This window comes from Passer domesticus, chromosome 10, assembly GCF_036417665.1.
Source record: "Passer domesticus isolate bPasDom1 chromosome 10, bPasDom1.hap1, whole genome shotgun sequence".
Taxonomy (NCBI): Eukaryota; Metazoa; Chordata; class Aves; order Passeriformes; family Passeridae; genus Passer; species Passer domesticus.
This window is the reverse complement of record NC_087483.1, coordinates 16,204,551-16,224,296: the sequence shown is the minus strand read 5'-3', so window position 1 is coordinate 16,224,296 and position 19,746 is coordinate 16,204,551. Positions and strand designations below refer to the sequence as shown.

Genomic DNA, 19,746 nt, shown 5'->3' with positions numbered 1-19,746 from the left:
GGCTGTCCTCACCCCAACAGCTCTTGCCCTTGGGCTCTCCTTGCCCTTGGGGTTCAGGGTCATCTCCTCTTCCTGGAGTGCAGATGCTTGCACCTCAGAGCTCTGAGCAGTCGGTCCTGTGGAGAGGTCCTACAGCTCCTTCCATACAGCAGTAACCTTTTAAAGGCATTTCAAACTAACCTTGATACAAGACAGCACAAATAAAATATGTTCTTACTACGATCTGTAGTTAGGATTAGAATTACCTCTGCCTGGTGTTTTGGTATCTTTAGTAACTTCTCTGTGACCCTGTTTTCTGCCTTTGTGCTAGATGCTCAAGGGTTCCCTTTATGTAAGGCTGCATCTTCTCTTAGACTTTATTATTCAAAGATCTAAAATTTTAGTGGGGTTCAGAGTTGGGAGAGTCAATGCAACATAGTGCCAACAAATCAAGAGTCTTGATATTATATTCTACTAGACATTTGGAGTAGTGTTGAATTTCTGGTTCTGTGGCTGTAAGTTGCAGTGAGGATTGTTAGCAAGTCTCAGGAGTTACGTCTCCTTTTGCTTGGATGAAAAAAGAAGGGGCTCTGAAATGGAAGTGAAGATGCACCTCTGTTTCATTTTTGTTTTTCTGTAGGAAAAATATTTATATCTGAGCATTTTGAACATGGTGTGAATATGATGAGGACATGGCACTGGTTTTTGCTAAGCACTGCTGCTTGTTTCAGTTTTTCCAACTTGCAGGAAATAGACTATATCATGGATTTGAGACCAAATGACAGCTTGGGGTGATGGGGGTTTATGTGTGAGATGAGACCAGCAAAACTTCCAGCACAGAACTTTAAGTCTAGCTGACCTCCCGCTCACATCTGGTTCCTTGTTTCCTGGTGAACTAACTGTGCTGACTCTACCATTGCAGGGCTGGCTGTGTGAACTGCTGCGCTGGAAAGAAAACCCAAGCCCAGAAAACCGCACCCTCTGGGAGAACCTCTGCACCATTCGCCGCTTCCTGAACCTTCCCCAGCACGAGAGGGATGTGATCTATGAGGAGGAGTCCAGACACCACCACAGCGAGCGAATGCAGCACGTGGTGCAGCTCACGCCCGAGCCCGTGCAGGTCAGAGCAATTCTGCCTCCTCAGGGTGTCTGTGTGGGAGGGCTGGGGTAGCACAGGGGGTTTCAAGAGTGCAACACAGAGATGGGCATTTTATATATTGACTGAAACTTAAAAGTTCTTCTGAAATGACCATGCTGAGCATTTTGTGAGGAACGGGCCTTCGTTTCACAGCCTCATTGGGATTGTTTCACTCCTCTATACATTTCTGACTAGTATGAATTTTTGGTTGTACACCCTTGTTCTACTCTTGTCTCAGGTATTAGTAGAATGAGAAATAAATACAAATATGTGTATGGAAAACCAAGTGAAAATACTACAGACTCTTCTTTGCAGTTCCAGCTTCAGTCAGAAGAGAAAATCAGAAAATGTGTATTCCTAATAACTAGTAATGCATGTCACAAACTCATACATCTACAGATGGTCAAGAGAGGCTCAGGAGACATTTCTTCAATCTAAAAAGCTGAGGCAACACCTTCCACAGCAGCCCTTCTTCCCTTCAGCCCTCCAGTTCAGCCCCTGGCACTCGGTACCATTCACTTGGTGCTAGATTATGTGACCACTCTGGGGGTTGTTTGTACTGTGCATTTCTCTGATAATCTTGCAGTTCTTCCTCCCACCTTCACTCTCCCCATTGTTTGATGGTGGATTGCACTGCTTTGCTACTCTTGCTGTGAACCTTGGCATTCAGCCTCTATTCTTTGTTGCTGCTCTTATGCTGCTACCACTGCTGCCAGCTATCTCGCCCCCTTTTTTCTAAAGGCAAGAGGTTTCTCTGTCTTGTCCTGCCCATCTGAAACATGTAGGTCTCACTCAGATTAAGTATTGCCCAGCTCAGTCCCTTTTGTCTCCTCTGATAACTTTTTTCTCCTTGCTTTCCTTTGTGTCTTTGCCTAAAAGAAAAAAAACCCCTGTTTTCTTGGGTTCGGGTTCTCAGAACTGTAAAGAAGGGGAAGCATTCTAGGTAATTAATTTAGCAAATTATGTATTCCACATCCCAAAAAGTTTATGGGATCTTGGAAGCAAGAAGCTGCAAGCAGGTAAAGAAAGGGCCAAGCTAACATGTGAGAAGACAACTAGACCTCTGTAGACTTAAACGTATTAAACCAGTTCTGATTCCCACAGTAAGTGGGAATATCCTCTAAGGGACAGAAAAGTTTCCCTGGAATCTTGTGATTGACCTTGATGATTAGCCTACTTTCCAAAGCCTTCTGCACATCACTTTTCTGCATCATGCAGGTTGGCTCTTGTGAGTGACATGTTACACTGTGTTGGAATGCTGTGCATTTGTATTTGTCAGCAAGTTACAAAGCCATGGATTAATTATTTATTACAGTCAAAATATGAAAAATGAAGAAAAATAAATGGAACCAGCTGGCAACTTCATACAACAAAACTCTGGAGACTGTTATGCAGTTGATACAGTAGGCTTGTGTTTTGGGGGTGCTGCATTTTAAAGCTATGCTTGCCCATCTAAAAACCCCAGTAGGTTTCTGAGTGACACGCTACCAGTGCCAGGCACAGGAGGTCTGCTGTCCATCTGCTCCCTACTGTCAAAAGATACCCAGCACTAAGTAATTTTTGCATAGTTTTCAGTCTCTGGGACTTGAATTGTTTCAAGAAGCAAGGTTTGTTTTTTAGCTTTGCTGCAAGGGTCACTATTAGGTAATTAGCCATGAAGAACCAATGACAGCAGCCAGAGATGTAAAGCTGAGGTCCTCACACTTGCAGTCATTGGAGAGTTTGTGACACTTTACATAAGGGTAGGGGTCTTGGGCCCTGCTCCTGGCTGAACTCCAGGCCAAGTAATTACATTCTGCCTATCTGAAATTCCCCCTGTAGCGTCAAGTGGGAAAGCAACTCTCATTTCCTTCTCAAGGCAGTGGCGGGTGCAGAGTGTCTGCCACAGTGCCTGGCTGCATTTTAGCAGGGGGTGAAAACATCAAGAGCTGCAGTCACCGACCTACTTAGCTTTGCAGGTTTGCTGGTGAGAAGTCAAGCCCTTACCTGCAGCCTTGATAGCAAAATGACAGCCCTTTGAAGAAGATACAAGCAGCAGTGCTGTGAATAACAGCAGGGGCAGACCTGTAACATAGAAGCAGGCAAGATCTTACCTCTGTTCTCTCTCTCTGCCCAGCCCATCTTTCTCTTTGCTGTGATGGCTTAGGTGTGTGTATGGTAACTCTGATGCTTGAGTCTCCTGCTCAATTAGCTGAGAGACTGGGAGAGCCTGAGAACAGGCTGTCCCACACTGCTGCCAGACTTACCAGCCACCCTGACCCTGTCTGGGCTGGGGACACCCCCCCTGTCAGACTTGAAAGAATATCCTAGCTATCATCACAAGAGGCATGACCAGGCAAAAGATGTGGCTATATTGCAGCCTTTTCATCAGTATGGTTTCTTGGAAATGGCAAAGATATCATTGTGATGTGTTTTGTGTAGTTCACTTGGTGCTTACAGGGTTGGGGACACTTCAAGTGAGGCAATTACCCCAAGGCTGGGTATGCTTTCTGTCTTCTGTAAGGCAGGGTATGCTCAGCAGGGCAGTTGTGCTGGTAGGTTGGTTTTTCATGTTTTAAGGGATTGTTGTTTCCTTTGTGAGAGATTCTTGCTCTCACTGGTTTGGTATTACTAGCCTGCACCTCACTGTTTAGCTTTGTTTCAGGGTTTTAAAACCAAACATGTTTATTTTTCTCTCTTCCATTAGATTTTTTCCATCAGCCATATATTAATCCATTTAATTAATTATTTTACTGTTTCTGAAATGAGTTATGTCTATAGTGAAAGCTGAGTGTTTAAAAAATTCTTCCCTGTATACTTGATTTGTTTGTTATTGTGCTGAAGAGTCATAAAATGTGAGCCCTGTGGAGCTCTGTGACATGGCTGTGTTCTCGGCAGCTCTGGGTGTGGCCATATGGATGTGTCAGAGTGTAGATTTTTCTTCACTCACTGGTTATGGGGCATCCATGCTACACCTACATGTTGCTGTGCATACGGGCTGAGCTTGCCACAGGCTCTCTTTTGGTTTTTAAGGAAAATGAGGTGTTCATTAAGAGGCTCTCCCTGCATTCCATGCAGTGTGGTGTAATAGCAAAGTGCTGGTAGGAAGAAGAGCAGTGGGGTTGTTGCTAGCTGGGGTACCGTAAGGACATCACCTCTGAATTACACAGTGCCTGTGCCACAGGTTCCTGGAGGGTGGGAGGGTATCCTGGAAAGCATTATTGCATTTTTGCTGTGTTCTCATCCTCTCCCTCCACTACCACCAGGAGTGGGATCCTGGCCGGTCCTTTGATCTGGCCTGGCCTGGCCCTTAGCAGTGTGCAGAGTAGTTCCTTTGCAGCAAGCAGTCCTCGTGCTTCTGTGTTTAGCTCCCTGCTCTGCAGAGGTGAGCCTTGCTTCCCTGTCTTACTTTCCATCCCTTGCTAAATCCCACCATTCCCTGGCTGTTTGCTGGCACTGGACCTTTCTGGAGTGTTAATGCTGACAAGTGCCTACAGCTGCTTCCCATTGCCAGCCAGGGATTCCGTGTTTGTTACAGACATGCTGGGACACAGTAAATCTAATTTCTCTCCCTTCTCCCACTGTTTGTCTGCTGTGTCCAAGGTGACCACTCCAGAGAGTAACCATCTTGCCTGGCACTTTAATATAGTGCTAATTCATTGTTAATTGCTGGGGCAGAGAAACCTGATTCCACTGGGAAGGCCATGAATCAGGCTGTTGTCTCTGGAGTGTCTGGGTGGGTAAGAGGGTTCTCTGGAGTAATGAGCCACCACTGCAGCAAAGGACCTTCTATTCAGAGAATGTGGGAACCTTGCCTCTCATTTTCTCTTAAGTTGACAAGTAGATCTGAAGCTAGTAGGTACATACGTATTTAAGAGCAATCAAATGTTGCTTTCTGATACATTGTTACTTTTGTCACTTTTTTAAAATGACATCCGTCCCTTTTTCTCAGAAGCTTTGATTTAGAAAAATCTGGCAGTATATAATTTTTCAGATCATAAATCGTGGAGGAACATTAGTAAATAAAAGAGGACATAGTAAAAAGCTCTAGGAAAGCTCTTCTATATTGTGTGTTCACTGCAAACATTGTAATCTCTCTTTAAATATGCAGAAAATAACACAGCACAGAAGTAAACAAAATACTAATTTTATAATTTTGTGAGAGATAGAAGGGAACGAGTATTTTAGACATGACAATGAAATACAAAAGAGCAGAACATGGAGCCCTTGTAAAAATGGGTCAAGGCAAGTGGCGATGGCAATCCAATGAAACTAATTTCATATTCTCTTTCTAGAAGTAATAAAGAGGGGGATGAACACCACAATAGTGCTTCCTAATGAAACGTCTGATTCTAAATAATGTCTTGGAGTTCATGGGTCACATAATGCATAGCACACAGATGGAAAAAACAGTGAGACTTGAAATTTCTTAAAAAATACTATTAATTTATAATACTTAGGAAATCTTCGATGATGAGTGAAGCAAAGCTCTGTTATTTCATAGGGGAACATGGTATGTTTAATGATCCATAGGATGATGTGCACAGTGAGGTTTTGCTGTGTTTGTCTGAGTTACACCAGGGGATTTTGCATACTGGAAATTAGGACTGAGTTGTCTGTGAGACTTGGACAAACATTACTTTCCCAAACTGTGCTAGCTCTCTGAGTCTGGTCCTTGCTGTTTTGATACACATTTTTTGCGGGGATGCTGTGCCCTGTGATTCATTCTTAATGGCTGCACGGTGATAGTTTTGCTTTTTGATCATTTCTGTGCACCCAAAAGACAGACCATAGATTGATACCCACTGCTTTTTGACTCCCCAGTTCTTTAATCCATTGCTGGATGTGATGTCTGCTCAGACAGGAGTGGTCAAGACTGGTGACATAACTTGTGCTCAGCAAACCCAGATGGACTTCAAGAGAAACTTGTATTGTAGGTTATTCATTACACTCAAAATGCTCAGAGCTTTGGTTTGGGAGGGTTGCACTTGGATTTTTTTTCTTTAGATTTAGAGCTACAGAGGGAAATGTGTGTCAGAACGAGGTCTGTGAATTTTGTGAGTCGAGAATATCTCTCTTTTTTAGTTGTTAGTTACCTGGAGTTTCATTCTTTCTCTTATAAAAATCAGACAACAGTCAATTTCAGTATCTCTTTCCAGTCTAAACTATTAAAAACCACTGAAAAAAAGGTCTCAAACTATGTAACTTCTGTTTCTATGCAGTGTTAAAGCTGAAGCAATATTTATTGCAAATGCCACTCACACTGCATTTATCTCTACTGTGTGTGTGACTGCTTTTGGGTCGGGGTAAAGGAACTGTCTTTAAAGCATGTGGTACATGCAAAAAAAAAAAAATCTCAGGCATCTTACACTTCTGAGCTGCTTTCTCATGCTTCTCCTGTACCTGTGCCCTATAGCCAGAGATAGTGCATTCTGAAACACCAGCTGTGGCTGCACGCTCTGGTTCTACATCTTCCTGGTGCTCACCATTTTCCTGATGGGTCATGGTAGTTCAGGAGCCTTGTGCAAGCTTGACAAAGGCAACAGAGGCACAAATCAGACAATACCCCCTTATATTTGACTCTGAAGTATCCAGTAGATCTTCTTGTGATTGATAGTTGCCACAATTGCAGGGAACGGCGCTGAGCTGTGACTGCTGCAGCCAAACCTGCCTACTGCACCATGTCAGCTGTTTCTGTTTAGTGTGGCTATCTAATGTGGCTGAAAATGCTGCTGATTTTTATTAACGTTAGGCCTGTTATTCCCCTTGAATGATGGCTGGGACTGTATTTGCAATTAAAGCCAAACTGCCTCTGTTCTGAAATTAGTTTAGGTTTAGTACTGCTCCATTTAACCCTAGAAATGGGAGATGAAGTAAACTGCAGAGTTTCAAGTTTTCCTGTGGTGGCAAGTTTAGTCTTGTCAGAATAGTAAATCCTTTTCACATTTGTACAGAACCTGAAACCATGAGGGCCACTTCAGTGACACCTGTTCCTGGATGGCTTTCAATTAGCCCAGGATCAGCTGAGTCCGAGGCAGGAATGAGGTGGGGCTCCTACATGAAGGAGCCCCGAGAATATGACTAGTGCTTTTCTTCAGCAGCATCTTCCAATAAAGATGACTCTGAGGGTACGTCTTCTGTGAGGCTGTCCCAGAGCAGCTCTGCTTGGGTTGCCCTGGCTCCCATGGCAAAATGCTCCAGGCAGAAGCTTCCCCTAAAATCTGAATGTGCAGATTTAGCGCTGCTGACACTTGGCAGTGAGCAGCAGGGTGGTGGTTTGTGTTGGTGTTGCTCTGACAAGTTGTCGTTTTAGCAAATGACATCACTGTAGCTCTGGCCCCTGTTGTCTCACCCTTTTGCCTTTCACACACAATTTGACCAGATTTAGTCCTCATTTCTTACAGTCCTGGCCCCGTTGTAAATGCTAAGCTGCTAGTGTTGTAAGGAGCCGTAGTAGGTTGAGGATGAGCAAACATGTAGAGCAAGATCACTAAATAAAGCTCTTGAAATTCACGTGATCTTTGAAGCTTGCCAGCAGGCAAACCTTGAAGGCTGAAAAGCCACTAGATGAGCCTCTGTTCCATTTACATTTGAAAATTTTTGCAGTTAAAAATATTGCTCTTTTTAACTTAATTTTAATGCTTCCTAATTACTCTGTGTCCCCCACACTTGTTCATAAATTATACTATCAGGCTTCAGAGATGTGTGAATGTTTATAGGTTATTGGCTGTATGCAACATTTTATTCTCAGGCTCTCTACAGAAATCTTAGGATAAAGTTAGAGGCCTGGATCATTGCAGCTGATCTTTTTCTGCAGATAGGCAATTATAAAAATTACATGGGGAGGGAAACTATTGACAATAGTGCTACAGAGCACTTAGCACTGCTTGACCCTCAAAGAGCAAGGAGCTACTCTTCCTTCCGTGTTGCACAGCATCCTCCAGGGAAATGGTGCAGCTTCTGGGCAGTGCTGGGAGTCTGGGAGTTAGGCTGTGACAGAGCAGGACATAGATGGTCAGTCTCCATGCCCAGGGCTAGTATTTTTCTGGAAATTCTTTGTTTTTTTTTCTCTTTTTTTTTTGCCTCTGAATGGTTGGAAATACCCAGAGACTGTAATGTGTGCAGAGATAAGAGTTTTTTTCAGGGTCAGTATATTGTGTATGTTGTTCCATGTTTGTATGGACTTCTATAGGAATTGCAGATTGAAAGGAGAAGTGTTTTTGTGTGCATGCACTATTCTCACGCATGAAGTATCCAGAAGTACAGTAGCACATATTTTTTCTCACAGTCATCTATGCTTACAGTGTTTCAAAGAATATTCCAAAATATCTTGGCACAGACAAAGTGAAGCTGTTTGCAAGATCCCTAGCTGTGGAACAACAAAGGCTACGTTCTCAACACACATCACACATGACTTTTATTAAAGTCTTAAACAAAAATCAGATAATGTATTTAGAAAATTAAACTTCACCATTTATGATGCTACTCACATTGTGAAAGGAAGTTGGTATCCCCTTGTGTCTCCTTTCCAGTGACTTCTCTCCCAGTTCTACTCACTTCTTCACGTTGCAAATGAGAATATGAAAATCTTAACTACAAATAAGTACATTTAAAAACCAGTAATTTAGGACTAACTCCCACTGTGGTGCCTAACTTAAAAAGGATTTGGTGTTCAGAAACAAAGGAATACAAGCATGTATAAGGTGGCTCTGGCAGAACATTTGGAAGTTTGGATCATCTAAAATCATTATTAACCTTTTACCATTACATATGGCAAAAAGGATGTGGTAAATCACAGAACACATCCTGGATATTGCAGACCCAGCCATCTCATTAAATTTGTGTTTAAAACATTCTTCTGTTTCCAGTTGAGGCTAAATTTAGTTTTACACTATGGTGCCATTATAGTCCAAAATAGTGTTGACACCCTTGAATTTTGTAGCTGCTTTTCCTCAGATTATTAGGCCATGCCCATTTGATGTGCCACACTTGAATCCAAGGCACTTGGGCGCAGAGAGCTGTGAAGAGCCCCTTCTTTCCTGCTACAAGTTCCATCACGTGGATGTTGAGGAAGGTGAGCACATTGTGCACAAAGTCTTAATGCAGAGCCATAATTGTTCTGGCTTTTTAGGAGCACTGTGTGGCTAAGTCACATGGTTAGATCTGGAAAACCTTGGCGTTCTCAGTCTTGCTTGCAAAAGCTTCACAGCCAGGATTTCTTTGGTCGGGGTTTTGGTAGTTCTTAGAGTTGAACCAGGCAGGGTATCACAGAAGGCCCTCGTACCCACAAGAGGGAAGAGCTGTCTCCTCTTTCTGTGCTGTGTTGAGGGAAGCTGTGGTAGCAACTGCGAATCCATCCAGTTGTAGCAGAAAGAAAGAGACACACTAAAATTTCAGGACTCAACAAGCCCCATAAAAAGATCTGTCTGGACAGCACATTACTAGTTAAGTGCTAAGTTATTATTATTATTTATTATTTATTTCCTCTCCTATTTTTCCTCTTACTGAACAAGGAGGAAATATCTTTGTTCTTTCATTTGAGAAGTGAAATAAATGTATTCCCTGCAGCATTTGAAATTTTAATAATCCATAATAAATAAAATCATATCTAATAACATAACTGCTTTCAATTGGCAACACGATCTCCTAGATGCATTGCAATGGCAGAAACATAAATAGTTGCAGCCTCTGAAAGCCTACTTCCTATTTGCTAAATATACTTGGCTTGCTTTAAATTCCTTTGTGTGCAGTCATTAATACAATCCTCTTTGACAGCATTTAATTAAAGTGCTTTTCTCTATTAAATTCATTAAAACTTTTTTTTTATATACAACTGTTTCCCAGACACTGAATGTTAAGGACCTGTAGGCCTGTCTTTAAATAACTTCTCTCTCCTTGTTGTAAATTGTTAATTAAATTTAACTTAGACTGTTTAAAGATGGCTTGGAAAAGAAAGCCAGATTTCAGGATATGGTCTCAATCATGGCTGATTTTTTTTAACACAGTTTTTTCCATGTAGTTATAGACTGCATGTTATATTGTTTATGAATGTTGCTGTACTTTCAGCTGGAACCAAGCAAAGAAATACCCTAAAAAGCTAATTTCCATCTCACTTCAAAAATTTCCATCTTTTTAGTGCAGTTTCTTAGCCTAAGAGGATTTGCAGGGGGGGAGTAAGGAGGGAGGAGCTGTTTAGTATTAATAGATTATTGACAGCTTAATGTCTTGGCACCTAGACAGCCCATAAGGTATAATAAACAGGAAGCTGTCTGATGTGAGCGCAGTCAATAGCGTATTCAATCAGAACCTTTCAGTTAATTGCTGGTTGACCTCAGACATTTCCTTTAAGTGAAACTGTCCTTCGCTCAGATCTCATCTGGGTTTCAGGGTTTAATTTGAGAATGCCCTTTCCATATGGCAGCTTGTGCATACATTCCTGGTGGAGTTTTGCTTTGCTCCCATGCACAGCGTTACGAGAGCCAGAGTGCGTCCGGAGCTTTGCAAATCTCCTGGCCGTGCGCTGGGCTGCCAGCGGGGCTGGGGAAATACGCCGTGGAGCGGGGTTGGGAATGCACCGTGGAGCGGGGTTGGGAATGCACCGTGGAGCGGGGTTGGGAATGCGCCGTGGAGCGGGGCTGGGAATGCACCGTGGAGCGGGGCTGGGGAAATACACCGTGGAGCGGGGTTGGGAATGCACCGTGGAGCGGGGCTGGGGATACACCATGGAGCGGGGTTGGGAATGCGCCGTGGAGCGGGGCTGGGAATGCACCATGGAGCGGGGTTGGGAATGCACCGTGGAGCGGGGCTGGGGAAATGCGCCGTGGAGCAGGGCTGGGAATGCGCCGTGGAGCGGGGCTGGGGAAATACGCCGTGGAGCGGGGCTGCCGCCGGGCAGCGGCACGGCGGTGAAAGCAGGCAGGGCTGTAAACTGACGTCAGGGGTGCTTTGAAAGCAGCTGGGCTGCTGCCGAGGGTGTTTGGGATGGAGTCAGGCCCGCTGCGGTGCCTGGGAGGCACGGCGGCGCTAACGAGACCCGCCCGGCCCGGCAGATGTGCGGTGCTGCAGCCCGGCCTGGCTGCCCCGGCACAGGGATCGGCCCCGCTGCCTCCATCCCACCCGCGAGCACGGATTGCCCCGCTCTTCTGCACAAGTGCAGGCCAGAGCTCGTTTGTATTTAGTTTCCCTAATTCCTGTACTTAGCCATTCTAATTTTTTCGGACTGTATATCTTGATGAGGCCCAGATAAGCTACAAAGGCAAGCAGGCAGGAAACCACACGGGCAGTCCCTGACCCTGACTAACTGGAAACCATCTGCTTATTTGGGGAGGAAACCTCCATGGAAATCTCTTCTAGCAAGTCTGCCGCATTTGGGTTTTTCTTCCTTTCCCTCCAACTGTTGACTCGGAGCGTGTGTGTTTTCCTCAGGCAAGATCAGGGAGGGTCAGCTGTGGCAGCTCTGTTTGCAGCGAGGGGGTCTGGATTTCCGATGGCAGTGAGTAGCTGCCATGTGAAAGAAATGCTTCTGCATCAGAGCAACTTTAATTTACACTTCGTGCAGTCAGGAGACATGTTTTTGTCTCTAGATCTGCAGTGATTGTATCTTTTAGCCACTTATCATGCATTCAGACTGTGGTTTGCTGGAAGGAGTATTATTACTTCTAATCTCTAATTTTTCCCTGGTTTTGATTCATTTCTGTGGTTCTCTTTGTCCCTCTGCGTCACACAAACTGCTTATGCCTTTTTAATGGCCTGATTAGCACCAGGGAAGCACTGCTGACTTGGAGTAATGTTATTCCTGGTGTTCCCTTGTTTAAATGAGATGAGGAGTAAGAATGCTGCATTGCTATGTTTGGGATCCATTAAAGTCCAGTCTGGACCCCTGCCTGAAGCAGGCTGTAAATCTTTTGTCTTCATTCATGTATGTTGGAAAGGTGAGGGGAATAGTTTTGAGATGATGCTCCCTTTTTAGGAAGATTAAAGGATATGAGAGGTTTGAAATAGTTATTTCTGGAGAGAATGGAACAAAACTATGGCCAGACAGAACAGAACAAGTGAAGAAATCCCAAGGTACATGTGTGACCCTGGGGCCATCAGCTGCAACACTCACACTTTGCTCCCAGGTGTCTCTGGCCAGAATATATTCGGAAGTACTTTCTGGTTTTATCAGACTTACTGGCCAAGCTGCTAATCAGTGTTACATTGACCAAAGGACTCCCACATGCAATAAAAATCGTAAGCTTTATTGGATTTTGAGATAGAAAAGATTCACATCCATCTCCTTTTATAAACTGCATTACATTGTGTTCTTTCAGAGCTCCCATCAGTACAAGCCTTAGTAAATACAATGGTGAAGGAGGTAGGTGGGTAGATAGATGGCTGAGCTGCTCTTTCTTGGGTGGTACAGCCTAGAGCTATAGAACTGCTTGAGCTGAGTTAAAGAGGTTGCTGACATTTCTGAAATGCTGGAAGAAAAAAATATGTTGGTCCTTTCTAAATTATTATTTTCAGTTCAAATAAAAAAAAAAAGGTTTGTGGCAGTTTAGAGCAACAAGCAACATAATGCTTTGAAGGAAAATAGGAAGAATTTGAAGAGCAGAAGTTGTTCTGAATAAAAGCAACCAGAATATGCTGTTTCGTGAAAAATGCCTAAACAACTGCTTGAACTTTGTTGGAATATTCACCCCTCTGCTGCCCCAGGCAAACAGTTTGGCAAAGTAGACTTTACTTAGTCCATACTTTGATGTCACTCAGTCAACGTTTTTGACCAAAAAAATTTTGACTGAAAAATGCCACACAATCCCAACCTTATTGAAGCAAAGAATAGTGTTTTGCATTTTTAGCAAAAGCCTGTGGCTCCTTGCACACAGACCTACAGTAGCTCAGACTTGTGTTAAGTGTGAGCTTTACCCCTACGATTATGTGTGTGCAGCCAGCCACGGACAGAGCAGTCCATGGAGTTCCCCACAGCAGCCAGCAGCAAAGCTGCTTGGATCCCAGGGCCATAACAATGTCATCTTCTGCTTTGTCCTAATACTGCCCCTCTGGCCTTACATTAAAACTAACTAAAAAACTGTGAATATAAACTGCCTGTGCTGTTGACTTTATATAGTCATTTTCTACCAGCATCCAGAGTCTGTGACGTAGGTACAGGTCAGAGTAGTGAGACATGGAGCTCAATAGCATGGGAGTGAGATGCCAGGGTAGCTTCCTCTATTTTCTGCACATGCCCACCTTTTCTAGAGCTTAACCAGGAAGACAAAGGATTTCAGATCTAATTCTCTTAGGCGTCCTGTCTTCAATGACCTAATCTGTGCAGGAGACTGTACTTTGGTCATTTGATTTTTATTTATCCAGTTTCAAGCTAAGGGTATAATAAAGCACATTATGCCAGTTGCATGTGTGGTAATACTGGATATTTTGCTTTTACCATGGTAGTTGATTATAATGCACTTTTTAAGACTTGCTTTCTAAAAAAAGGAATATTTATACTTTTATGTGTTTGATTCACACAGTATAGTTTGCACAAGTCCTGTTATTAAGTGCATTGGTGGTTACATCTCAAAAGCCAAAAAACATGCTGAGTAGTGTTTTATCAGCACAAATCTGCTATTTTCACTAACCATAACAGTCAGGTTCTCCTGACTTCTAACTGCTCCCATTGTAAAAATTAGCAGTACAGTTGGGTATTCTTGAAACCCCAAATAGCCATCTGTAAGGACCTAAAACAGTTTGATGGGACAAATAATTACCCCCCCACCAGAATCCAGTGTCTAATCCAAACATATCCTTCCTGAAATAATGCAGTGCCTACTCCTGGTCTGAGTAACTGGAAAACAACATGATTATAGTGGCGCCATTCATGCCACCATAGTTAGGGGTTTAGGGCTTGACCTTAAGCATGGCTCCAGGTTGGGGCTTGTCAGGGAAGATCTTGCTCACACTGCCCACAAATACTCTTCTGATTTTCAGAAGAAAAGAAGAACATGTGTAGTGTTAATTAAACAAGAAAGCATAGAGGACACCTGAAGTGTTTTGTCTGCAGAAAACCAAACCGAAAACCCTTTTGTTGCCTCCTTAGCTCCTGTGGCATTCTGCCAACTCCTCATTAGGTTTATCAGGGCTGGGATGGGGAAATGTAGAATTGAAATCTTTAGCAGACCCTCCCTTTAGCCATAACTAAGCTCAGGCTCTATGTGGAAAGTTCTAAGCAAAGCTCTGCACAGCGTAGCACCCAGAGAGCCTTGCTAGGGCTGTGAGAGAAAGCACAGAAGAGGCAAGTCAGAGGCCCACAAAGCTTATGGCCTTGTTTTGGAGAAGGTGAGTGTTGACTGGAAGGTTTGTGCCTTCAAGGTGCACACAGATGTGAAAAGTCCCACTTGAGGAGACTCCCCTTAGCATCACCATGAAGAAGGGCAGTGTTTCTGGGGCTCTTGCTGTTGCTTTTTCCCTTGTGGATGAGGTTGCCTTGCTACCACAGGTTACAGGCAAGAGAGACTGGCGTGGCTTCTCCAGGGCCGGCAGAGTCCTGCCTGCCTGCCTGCCAGGGGTGCAGCAAACTGGCCCCTGTGCCAGCTGTGCTGGCTGTGCCCCATCCCCAGACAATGGAGCCATCCATCACCGATGCCTTCAGGAGAGAGTCTGCAGCGAGGTTGTGCAACACTTCCTGACCGCATCGGCCGCTCTGTCACCAGCGCCCTGGTTTGTGCCAGCAGCAGCCGGAACGGAGCTGGCCGGTCATATGGGCACAGGAGGGACGTGCCAGCTCCACCTGAGGGCTGGGCAGGAGCTGCTGGCAGCTCTCCCAGGCTGCAGCCAGGTATTGGACAAAGAGGTATCCAGTGCTAGTTGCAGTTCCTCTGCAGTGTGAACCTAAGGATCTGACTTGAACCAGCCCAAGATGGGAAATTCAGAGCTAACGCATGAATGTTCATCAGCATGAGCTCATTTATGCTGCCCCATAAAATCAGCCAGTTCTCAGGCACTTGCACAGCAATGAAAGTTGTGCCTGTGCTTTTGTGGGAAGAGTTGAGTTAGCATTCGAGGGAGAGCAGTTACCCCAGGAAACACCGGGACACTGTTCTGCATTGTCAGAGTTTTCTGATTTATTTTTTTAACATTATACAGACAAAATAGTGGCTATTGTGTAGGCACGTGCTGTCTATTAACAGAGATCAGGAAAGGGAAATAAACCACGCATTACTGAAGAATAAGATCATGATTGTGGTCAAGTGGTGGCAGAAGTTTTTTTTCTCTTTGTCAAGCTGATTTGTAAACATTCTTCAAACAACTGTGCAGACAGCAGTGCCACAGCTTCTTGAAAGGAAAGCAAAGACAAGGAAAGATTCCTCTGCACAGATGTTTTACAGTAACCCCTTAGACCTGTCCCAAGTTATCTGGTCATCTGAAGTTGTTATTGAAAGCTATGATGCACATGTGGCCTCTTAGCAGCTCAGTGTAATCAGGCTGTAATTTATATTTTATCTTCAGTGATGATAGCACTTAAAAATGTTTTGTGGTGGATTTGCTCTTTGATGCATGGTAAGCTCTTGTTAGCATTAATGGGAGCAGTGTGTGCTGGGGAGGGGGAGAGACACCTTCCCTCTGCCTTCAAGTCAAGATTAATTATGTTTTGCTTATGCTTATCACTGTGTGGGATGCCGAAAGCAATGTGCAATTAAAAATATCTTGTTTTTTTTTTCTTTTTTCAATTCCTGTTGCCTTTTTTTGTCAGCTTTTTGACCATTTTGGATAGTTTGGTCCTGGAGAATTGCAGAATGGGGCTGCTGTTTCAGAGCTGAGTGTTCAGTGTCTTGCCATGCTTTCAAATCCCTGCCTATTTCCTGCCCTTGAGCAAGGCAGCCGCCATAAAGCAAAGGGAAGCATGTGGCGAGTGTGCTCCAAAGATGTTGGAATGAATCACTTCAACCAGCTTACATTCCAGCCTGGAAACCAAACTTGCCTTTGACTTTGGGTTCCCTGTGGAACTCATTTCTCTCCTCAAGAGTCCTCTCCAAGTCCCTTTTTGTGTAGCTCGGCGTGACTTGTACCTCGGAGCCGATAGTTTCAGGATACAGTTTGTCTGATCCAATATTCTGGCTCCACTGGTGGTCAGGAACAGATGAAGAGTGATAGAAAAGGCTTGAATATTTGGGGTTTTTTTAGTGTGTGACTGCTTTGTCTTTGCAGACAAAATGAATGGCACCCAGGGCTGCTGGCTTACAAGGTGGTGTGCAGCCACCAGTTCCCGTGGGCTGGTTTGGTCTGGTGTTCATGAGATGGGGCACATCACATCGCAGACAAGTGTTATAATTATCTCTAATAAGGGTGTTTACTCTCGTGAAGCAATTACTAAGCTGCACTGGAAAATGCACAGGATGTGCAGCCAGCATTTGAGCTACAAAATTAAAAGAAGCTCAGACTGAAGTTAGATGAAAGTGAACATATTTATCCATGTCAGACTTCCTACCATTTTGCACGCTCATATTGATTTCTTTTGACACGGTCTTCTTTTATTGAGTACCATATATTTTTTTTAAATCCCTTACCGATAACAGTACCTGCTAAGGGCAATTGTAAAAGGAAACTAAAGTATATTAAACCTGCCTGGAGTCAAAATGTAATCTAACACCTGTAGTCTGCAATTTGTCATCACTTCATAGATACTTTTTCTTTTTTAATAACAGTTTTGGATTTCCCTGAGTTTTGACCTTAGGATACCGTATAATCCAAGAAAAGCAAGGAAACTAAACCACAGTCTTTAACACAGCTTTATGGTGTCAAGGTGTGAAATCACTCTGTGAATGAGCCCAAAGAAAATACTTCCTTTGGTGCTGCGACTAGTGCTGCAGTGTTTACCCAAATGAATGTATTTTTGCAAGGGAAGAAAAAAGAGTAGTCTTAAGAACCACATTTTTAATAGGAAAGAAATGAACACAGGTGCAAATTGTACTTCTGCTACAGTTTCTTGTACAGACATTCCTAGAAACCTGTAAAGAGTCTTGGCTGTGTAATTAATGTTCTTACCCCTGCGAGCCCGGCCTGGGAGGCTGTCAGGGTGGAGGCCTGGCTATGGCAGCTGCTGCCTCTCTTCTCTTCTTGCACATTTCTACATGTGAAGGGAGACCAGGGCTAGGGAGTGTAAGGCTGTTTATTTGAATAGATAATATCCTGGAGGTTATTCCTGTGAACTCTGGTAGGAGGAACAGCATCTCCTTCTTGGTGTGAGATTTTGTTGCAACAAAAGGGAGTTTGTCTCTTCAGTAAACTCTTACCAGGCTAGCTGGGCACTGCCCGGGGGCTCTCAGCTTACAGAGGTGAGGTATTGCTCAGTAAAATGCAGCTGAAGACCTTGTTTAGGTCTGTCTTCCACCCTGCCTTTGAGTTCAGCTGGCCGTGGGGAAGGAGCTTTTCCAGTGGCTTGCTGACAGGAGGGGTGTGGTGAATTATTTTTGCATGGAGTCAGGCTGGTGCCAACTCCTGCTGATGAGCCGTGAACGCTTGCAAGGGCAGTAATAGATCACTGGTGTTAGGTGCACGGAATGAAGGTTCTGGACCTAGGTTTTGTAGTATGTGTGTGTTCTCTCTGCCTTTATTTTGGAGTCCTTAAGCAGGCTAAAATCTTGCTGTCTTTGGCTTAGAAGTCCTTGATGTGATACAGTGTTATGGCTGGCTATGAGAACAATATAAAGGTGAAGAAAAGCTGAAAGGTGAGGCCCCTTCCCACTACTGAGAATAGATTGGTAGAATTATTTGGTTTGGAAAAAGACTTGTAAGATTATTGAGTCCAAACATTAATCCACCAATGCCAAGTCCACCACTAAACCATGTCTCTTAAGTGCCACATCTACACATATTTTAAGTACCTCTAGGGATGGTGCCTCCACCACTTCCCTGGGTAGCTTGTTCCAATGCTTTACAGCCCTTTCAGTAATATCCAGTCTAAACCTTCTCTGGTAAAGAGGCCAGTCCGTTCAACTTTGCTCCTTGTGGGCTCGGGTTATCAAAATTGACACTGACTACCACCTGCCATCAAGGTACCTGTCAGTGCTCACGCTGGGTGTGCACAGAGGCAGGTGGTGTCTGTTCAGCAAGGGCAGTTCTGTTGCAAATGCTCAATCTTTTAAGCATGTAACATTTTTGGTGTTTCTCTTAGCAAGGGGCACCTTCTTCATCTCAGCAAATCCCAGTGGAAGGGAGCTCACATGACTAATCCTCTCTGCAAAGGGAAGGACAGAACAACACTAGGAAACAAAAGAGCTTGGGGTTTTCACATAGAAATGCAGTTCTTGATTCCATTGTGCTCAAAAGGCTGTCCAGGCAATGGAGGGTGACATGTCCCAGAGCCAGTGTTTTCAGCTGGTGCCTCACTGCTGGTGGTGCCCGGGTGTGTGTGTGTTCCTGCTTGGCTCCCTTAGCCTCTCACCAATGTCACATGTGTAGCTCCAGCTAGAAAGTGGGTGGAAATGGAAACAAACATCAGTGGCATAGTGAATCCAGCCAAAATTAAATACAGTACAGACATAGACTGCAGTTACTTGACGTTCATCTTACAGTTGGGTTTGCTCACCTCTCTTTTCTATGGGAATGCCAAAGTCAGGTTTCTCCTGTGGGAGCATGTGGAGACATGGGGAGTGGATACATGTGCAATAGTGCAACAGTCCCTTCCCCCCAATAATTCTTGGCTTTGGATTTTAGATAGACCACAAACCCTTAGCTTATTACAAATAATCCTGATCACTCCCGTAATGATACACTACATTATATACTCTCCTAAATTTAATCATTCAATATCTCACTTCCTTCCCTGTAGGCATGTACTATTATATTTTACACATGGCTTCCAGCTGCTTTTCATTGTGGCCTTCAAATCATATTTCAGTACAGTGCGATCTAAGACCAGTCACTTTATCATTTAAAGTCAACTTCCATCAGAGTCATTTTCTTGACTGGTGAATTTGTTTCAGAAAGATAAGTTTGTCTGTGAGGAGAAAGTCTACCTGAATGAACCTTTATGAAGCAGCATCTGCCAGAGATACTTTGTTCTGAAATGCTGAAAGGCAGCCATGCCTATCTATAGAGTTTAAGAATTAAATGTCCTGAAGGAATGAAAAGAATAAGTCCTCTGGGCATGGAAGGAAATCTGTATCTTCACATTTGATTTGAAAGTAGATGAGAAATCAGGAAGGGGAAGGGAAGTCAGCTCCAGATGGTGCTGGCTGTGGAGGAGGAGGAGGCTGCCCCACCTGTGGCTGGGAGCAGCGGGGAAGGGCATGTGGGATGGAAATGGGAGTGGGGAAGGGGGGTGTGGGACATCTATGCCACAAAGTGCACCCCTCTGAGCCCAACAGCAGCTTTCCTGGGGCCATTGTTGTTATCCCTTATCTCAGAAGCCCATCATGTGCATGGTGCTTTGTGTAGGTCCAGCCACCACTGAGGGGTCACCTGCGCTGGGAAATGCACCCTGTACACGGAGGATCAGGGATGTTTCCTTCTTCTGCAGAGGCAGAGCTCCACTGACCCGAAACCCAAAGAGATGTGGCAGGGTGTGCACAGCAGTGTGTGAAGCTGCTGGAAATTTTACCTGCAGATGTAGGAACCTAATAATGACCCCAAGATCTGAAAATGTGGAACTCCTGGAATGGTCCATTTCG

At 44.2% G+C, this 19,746-nt stretch overlaps 1 protein-coding gene across 6 annotated transcripts in view; it reads left to right on the top strand.

Moving 5' to 3' along the window:
- SATB2 (SATB homeobox 2) overlaps window positions 1–19,746 on the top strand; it is a 131,743-nt gene that overhangs the window by 105,841 nt on the left and 6,156 nt on the right. For all 6 annotated transcript variants that reach the window (XM_064433990.1, XM_064433989.1, XM_064433993.1 and 3 more), the window contains one exon: window positions 902–1,099. In XM_064433990.1, the coding sequence (XP_064290060.1) occupies window positions 902–1,099 (198 nt within the window). The remainder of the gene's footprint in view (window positions 1–901; window positions 1,100–19,746) is intronic.